The 7,500-nt window shown below is 41.2% G+C and overlaps 1 protein-coding gene across 4 annotated transcripts in view; it reads right to left on the bottom strand.

The window, feature by feature from the left end:
* The window catches only part of LOC138971101 (uncharacterized), a 58,333-nt gene extending 55,256 nt beyond the window's left edge, over nt 1-3,077 (bottom strand). For 3 of the 4 annotated variants that reach the window (XM_070343720.1, XM_070343721.1, XM_070343722.1), the window contains exons 1-2: nt 2,321-3,077; nt 1-76 (exon numbers count right to left, since the gene is read on the bottom strand). The exon at nt 1-76 is cut by the window's left edge and continues 512 nt beyond it. In XM_070343720.1, coding sequence (XP_070199821.1) covers nt 1-76; nt 2,321-2,612 — 368 coding nt within the window. In that variant the 5' untranslated portion in view covers nt 2,613-3,077. The remainder of the gene's footprint in view (nt 77-2,320) is intronic. The other variant, XM_070343719.1, reaches the window with a different exon arrangement.
* Nucleotides 3,078-7,500: the final 4,423 nt, after the last annotated feature.

The following is a 7,500-nucleotide window of genomic DNA, read 5'->3' as shown; positions in this document are numbered from 1 at the left end:
GAGCTGCCGAAAGGTCCCAGAGGCAACCCGGCAGGAAAAGAGCATCCCGCACCAACCGTGTTGCTGTTTCGCCCATCTGCATAGAACATACAAAAAACACCGAATAAAATGACAAAAAAAGTGACAAGGAGCAAGGAATGATGATGATGATGATGATGATGATGAAAATGATGATGATGATGATGATAATGATGATGTTAGTGATGATGATGATGATGCTGCTGCTGCTGCTGCTGATGATGATGATGACGATGATGATGATGATGATGATGATGATGATGATGATGATGATGATGATAACGATGATGGGAGTTGTATGTAGTCGTCGTGGTGGTCGCCGTGATAATGATGATGATTGTGACGATAACAGAGAGAAGCTCATAGATGAGCGTGAGAGTTGCGTATGTCAGCCAAGTATTGTCAAGTCAAGACTTGATTTTGAGGGGTTAATATGAAGAAGCAAGCCGCGTTAAACGACATCAGAACATTCAGTCAAACCCTCGGCCTAAATGAATTAAATTTAGCACACTTGCTTGTTTTTGTTTTGTTCTGTTATTCTGTGTTGTTGTTGCTGTTATTTTTAGCGCGCCTTAGTCTTGATAAAAGGAACTGTGAATTCAGTTTGCATCAAACAGATTTTCTTTATTTTTTTCTTTATCTTATTTTCAAATTACTTCTAAAAAGAAAACAATGAAGTATGTTTGTGACGGGCGCTGTGGCGGGGTGGTAAGACGTCGGCCTCTTAATCGGAAGGTCGAGGGTTCGAATCCCGGCCGCGGCCGCCTGGTGGGTTAAGTGTGGAGATTTTTCCGATCTCCCAGGTCAACTTATGTGCAGACCTGCTAGTGGCTTATCCCCCTTCGTGTGTACACGCAAGCACAAGACCAAGTGCGCACTGAAAAGATCCTGTAATCCATGTCAGAGTTCGGTGGGTTATAGAAACACGAAAATATCCAGCATGCTTCCTCTGAAAGCGGCGTATGGCTGCCTAAATGGCGGGGTAAAAACGGTCATACACGTAAAATTTCACTCTTGCAAAAACACGAGTGTACGTGGGAGTTTCAGCCCACGAACGCAGAAGAAGAAGAAGAAGAAGAAGTATGTTTGTGTCTGTTACCACGATTTTGCCTTAAGGTGGAGTTTTAATTGGCAAAAAGATTCTTTTTTTTAGAGTTTAGAAGCCGAAATGCAATCTCATAGTACCATACTGAATCAAAGAATGTTCGACTAAAAATGTCAATAAATCTGATCGAAGAGTTTGGTTGCCACAGTGCCGCCTCAACTTTTGTTTAAAGCCCCAGTCCGTCTCACATGGTTTACAGAACGATTTAAATCTTCTCATGAAAAAAGCAGTTCTAACCTTATTTGAACACACTTGCAATGGCATTTAATAGTATTTAATGACACAGTTCGTTTGAATGGCTATTTAGCTCGCGTAAACCACACACCTGTTTTCGTGGTTTATCTAACCCCTGAGCCATCGTGAACCCGTGTGATCCACTTTCCTTTTTTTTCTCTCACAAGTTAGAAGTCAGTTTGTGATTTCAATGCGACTCGCTGTATCTGCAATAGCACGTTATTGTGTAACTCTGAATCTAAACGCAACAAACGGCTACGAGTCACAGGAATTGAGCGGTGGCGGTTGACCGTTCAAAGAAACTGGCGACATACAGAACATTCGTCTGCTACGAGAACCACGTTTTGCGGGACACACTTCCGGGCTATCTTTTTTTTAAACTTTCAAACGACAGGGTGTTTGTACTGTGTGTAAAAGCATGGCAGTGTCTGTGAAGGTTTACGGGAGGCTGACTGTGCTTTTAAACACTCGGATATTACGTCGCCAATCTAGTGACTTATCCCCCTTCGTGTGTACACACAAGCACAAGACTAAGTGCGCACGGAAAAGATCCTGTAATCCATGTCAGCGTTCGGTAGTTTATGGAAACACGAAAATACCCAGCATGCTTCCAAAGGAATCTGGGGTATGGCTGCCGGAATGGAGGGGTAAAAACGGTCATACACGTTAAAATCCCCTCGTGCAAAAACATGAGTGAACGTGGGAGTGTCAGCCCATGAACAAAGAAGAAGACGTCACCAATCGAGTCTATCCACAAAATGAAAACACAATGCTCGCTGGAGATCATCTGGAAGAATTCATGTGCAAAGTTTCACAAATTGTGCATTTAGTACTCTGATGACATATTGGTTAGAATGTAGGCCTACTGAGTAAATATTCGATGCTTTGTCCTAGTATTAGTTTATTTCAATAACAATAACGAAAGCCTTTTATTATTGTAAGCTAGCAACCAATTGAACTCACCAGTGGTTCTAAGGGGTTGTGTTGTCTGTGGAAGGTGGCTGTCTTGCGTGAAGCTATCAGAAGACGATGCTTCCGAAGACGTTGGAGAAGGGTTTTGAACGTTGCAGTCATTTTCCGTCCTATGGCGTTTCTTGGAGAAAAAAGCTTGTTTTGACAGAGCTTTTAGGGATGGATTTAACACAGATAGGTGTGGATTTCTCTCATCTAAGGACGTACATAGACGCCCTTCACAGTCGTCTGCGCTGTGTTCAAAGCCACGATTCGGTAATCCTTCTTCTGCGCCACTTGCCATCTCGATTCACTTTACTGAATGACTGTATATAGCTGAAACTAGAACAAACTCAATACACTTAGAAATAATCTCACCGAAGGCATGCTATATTGGGCAAAAATACCATGCAACAGATTGAAGTCAGCTTCGCCCAAAATATGTACTTGCTGGGCTCTACAAAAAGATGTTCTCGACGCCAGTCCCAAACCAGAACTTAGCACACTCTTTCAACAACGCGAAAACAAAGTTGTTTTGAAGACTGGAGTAAACATGGAGTAAAATTGTCCGTTGGATATAAATGAAAACTGAGAGCTTAACCAAAACACTGCTTGCCACGACTGCACAATAATTGAGGTGTAACAGGAGAAATCCCATTCTAAAAGAAGATACGCGTCAAAGTCGACCACAACTTGGGAACCGCATAACGAAGGAACTATGACGGCGTATTAGTGCCAAAACCTGGAGTTATACTATTCACTTGAAAATTTTAATTATCACGTGTTCTGTGTACATTACCACGTAAATTTACCGAGAGGGTAAATTACTTATTTTCAGCTTTGGTCTCTGCGTACTCGCACCAAAACCGCGCATGTGCTTCCGCTGAAGCAGACGGGCGTTTCGTCTGCTTTGGCCCCAACAACGCCGTGGTGAACAACGCTCGCACACTTTCGCAAACATACTATACTCTAAACAAGTTGGAAAGGTTCGATGTGCAGCCTAGAGTAGTCAAAAGAAATGCACCACCCTTTTTTTTTAAGTACTACATTTTACAACAGTTTGAGAACGACGAAACAATCACCCACAAAATAGTGGCGCGTTAGCTTCGCACACTTTTTCAAAAATCGGTCAATAGGAAGCATTAGTAACTGCAAGTAAAAAGGCAAGCCATGGTAACCTACAAGAGCACGCACCTCATATGTTTATTCAGCATTTCAGTATGGAACCATCGCCCGGAAAACTTTATGAATCGAGAGAATTCCTCACTGTTATGCTACCCTTTGTGGTCCTGCGAATGCGCATGTGCATTCAAACTAAGTTGAGAGCATTAATTTGAGTCCCTAATATGAAGCAAATTGGCGTCACAACCGAACAGTTAAGACAAACACGACATGATAAAACCTGATCACACTGGTAATTGACATATTCACATGAACAGTTCTGGCTCGTTTCCTGACAGATTACTGGACCACAAACCGAAAATCAAACCATATGCGGTGGAAAAAAGGTAATTTTTTTGTGATATTTGTACTTTTCTCACGAAAACTTTAACTTTCAAGCAAACATTACAACTAAACTATCTGGTTTTGGCTCTAGTAAGCCATCATAAGGGATGTCACAGACAAGTCATTCTCTTCTCTAACAAGTTGGAAAGGATAGATGTGCAGCCTAGAGTAGTCGAAAGAAACGCACCACCCTTTTTTTTTGTAAGTACCTGTCAAGTCAAGTCAAGTCAAGTATTTTATTGTTTTGGGCCCAGAGGGCTTTGAAAACGACGAAACAATTTTCCACAAAGGAGTGGCGCGTTAGCTTCGCCGCGTACTGGGCATAGAAATCGGGGTGTAGGAGTGAGCAAAGCGGGTAGAAGCTACCCTCTTTGGAGTGAGACTGGGGAGGAGGGAATGTCGGGAGTGGGAGGGCCTGAGGAAATTTTGGAGCTGACTGACGTACACCTATAGCCAATAGTCCTGGCCAATGCAATGGCTGGAATGCTATTGTGACGTTATTAAGTTTCAGGAAGTGAAAAGTCTATCAATCTTGCGCTGACAGCGGGTATCGTAACGTTACCCCCCCCCCCCTCCCACGCTTCTATGCCTCGTGTACAACTCCACAGAGTAAGTCCAAGGTATTTTCAAAGGATCACAAGTAAAACGTGTGTCTAGAGATCGTATTAATAGGATATTTTCAGTATTTCACCGGCAAACGTCTCAAAATAACGGAAATAAAATTGGCAACAGGCAATTAATGGTTATAATTACAACACTTGATACTGCGTTTGCGAAATTGCCCTTTTTTGTCCTGATAATTATAATATAATGACTATGCTTTACACTTTGTTTGACTGATTTGCTTAACAAAAGTGACCGGTTTTGTGTGAAAGCCAGGATTCTTACTTGTACAAAAAAAGTCCCATTGGAAAACGTACAAGGGCGATCGTTGCGCAGAACATTTTTAAACTTTTAAATTTTGATTTTATATTGTATTTAGAAAACAGTAAGTGATTTGATTTGTCATTAGCGTTCTGCAGATTCTACAAACCGCCATTCCAGTCGGGTATATTGCGCCCCTTCAAACCTTTTGGCTATGCGGGACCCATTCAATATTGGTTTTTTTCTCTCACTTTATTACCAAGAGGTATGAAGATCACAGAAGCGTAAGTCACCGTGCAGCATTTACATGAAAGCGAGATGTTTTGCTGGCCTTATTTTTAGTTACGACTTTTAATTGATACGTCTATATCAGTCTACTCAAGGCCTGAAATCCTGTGACGTTTGGTGACCTTGCGTGCAAAACATGTATCATGCATTGGGAATAGCACCACACAAATGATAAACGTAGAGTGATGATTTGATAAGTTCTGTTGTTGGTCTGACTATGCCGATAGTCTTATTTTCTTCGTGCAAACCCTTGGCGCTTTAGATATAGTTTTTGATGTCAAGAAGGTCGCGTGATTAGGAGCCTGTGCCCAGATTTGTCGTTTGAGTAGCATGTCATTTGTATGGGAAGGGGCCCTACTATGGACCGGGTCCTAATATGGACCACCTCCTGTTCTGACAAACTAATGGTGCTATAGCGCTCAGAACAATTTCATCAGATACATTTACCCTATCTGGATAACTTGCACATGTCAAAATAGTTGTGGATGCACAAACCACAAAACCTTCAGGCTTTTCCCTTTTGTACAGTGTTGGCAGCGTTCGCTATAATTTGACGCCTACAATGGACTTGTTTCTGTTCATACACACAGTTGTTAATACACAAAAGTTTATGTTCATGTCAGCTAAGACTGTAACTGTTACATTTAAGCAGTGTTGTCCCTGCCCTGTCTTTCTATCAGAATAAAATCTAAATACCAGAATCTAAAAGTATGTACCCCCTGATACAGACCACTTTCAACACATAGAAGAACAGAAAAGATAACGAGTGGTTTCAGTCAGTCATGCATTAATGAGATTGCTGAAAATAACTTATAAATAGCATTCAAGCTTTCCAAAAATATATATCAAACTGTTTACTTTACGTGAAAGTTAATAATTTCATTTATTTTCTCTCTGTGTTTAATTCTGTTCTTCATTTTGTTGTTGTGCTTCAACTAATGATCTCATCGAATAAAAGCAAATAAATGTGATGCATATTTGAATTCGTCTGACTCGTACACTGAGTTGTAGCGTGTTATTTTGAAGCAAGGTTGACTTTTTACAAAGATTCGTGATGTCATCTTTTCTGGTCCATATTATGGGGCCCAGGCTCCTCATCTACTATATCTTCATGAAACTTTACATACAAATTCTTCTATTTTTTTCACTTTTTTGTATATATTTTTGTTTGTTTAGAGTGAAATGTCTTTTATGACGTCATACCCGGCTTTTAGTGCTACTGGCTGTCACTTTAAGGGTTCAGCAGGTCGCTTTGCACGTACGCCACAGTGAATGTGTCAGCGCTTTCTTGTTTCGACAAACCTATTGTCTTGGTGAGAAAAAAAATGCAATGCGTTCAGTTTCAGTAAGTTCGACAGTTTGACAAAATTTGATTCATTTCGCTGGACGCGACTTGATCTTTTTTCATCATGGGTTTTCCAATCTTTCCCAACACCCCCTTTTCAACTTCACGGTCTTGCATTTTCTGAAAGACAGCAATGCGGATACACCATGCTAAATGAGGTGGCAATCGTTCCCAGAATATAGTGTCACTTCTCTTTCGAAGTACCATACAGAACGCAAGCAATTTAAGAACACACAAGGATTTCGTTAAACTGCATTTTTTCTCTGCTTCTTTTCTACTCACGTTTGAGTATTGCTGTGAATAATTACGCAGTCTACATTCTGAATATCATGTTCCTGAAAATCTGACGGCTGACCGTAACAATTAATGACCGTCGCCCATGCACGCATAGCTTTAAAAGCTATAATTACCGGGTGGTTTACAGGCTGAACAGAGAAAGGCATGCCTATCATGTTGAGAGGGTAATGCTTCCTCACAAGTTATTGTTGTTGAGCTAACCCCAGGTTTAACATTTAACGAATCTGATATGTGTCGTAGATAGCGGCTGTGCGAGGCTTAACACTCGCATGGCTGCTTTGTTCAGGTAAGGTAAATCTATCATCTACACGAAAGGATTCTGTTCACAACTGCTTTCAATTGGTTTAAGCGTGTTTTATTCAATTTCTCATACACACGTTTCAAACAATAACAACATTAACTGCTTTCAATTACACCCCGGCCCCCTCCCAGCCCCACCCCCTCCTGACCCCACCATCTAAGGAGTTGTACTCCGTCTACGAAGGATCTTTGCAAGTAGCACAGTTACTTTTCTCTTGTGGTAACCTTTCAGCGAATTAATTTCAGTTCTCTCAGTGTATTAGCCTACATGTCATATTTGACAATAGATTTAAGCCAATTTTGTTGTCTGATATTATCGGCCTTTAAGCACGCAGCGGTTTCAACGTTGACATTGACATTTCATTCTTTTGTATGAACGGGTAGGTTGTGCAATAGCTTTCTGTGGTGATATTTCAGTACAGAGGCCGTAACGGTTCGCTTACAGTTGGCGCTCGCCTTCGCAAGTGCTGTCCAGTCATGCTGTCTCTTCCTTGTTCCACTGGCAAGACGTCCAGACATACACAGCTCATGTTACAGGATATACCGTCAGCATTCCATTATTGTAACATTATTGGAGGTCTTTAAAAAGGAA

The sequence above is a fragment of the Littorina saxatilis genome, linkage group LG7, assembly GCF_037325665.1.
Source record: "Littorina saxatilis isolate snail1 linkage group LG7, US_GU_Lsax_2.0, whole genome shotgun sequence".
Lineage (NCBI taxonomy): Eukaryota > Metazoa > Mollusca > Gastropoda > Littorinimorpha > Littorinidae > Littorina > Littorina saxatilis.
Note: the sequence above shows the minus strand (reverse complement) of the source record. Positions and strands in the feature narration are given on the sequence as shown.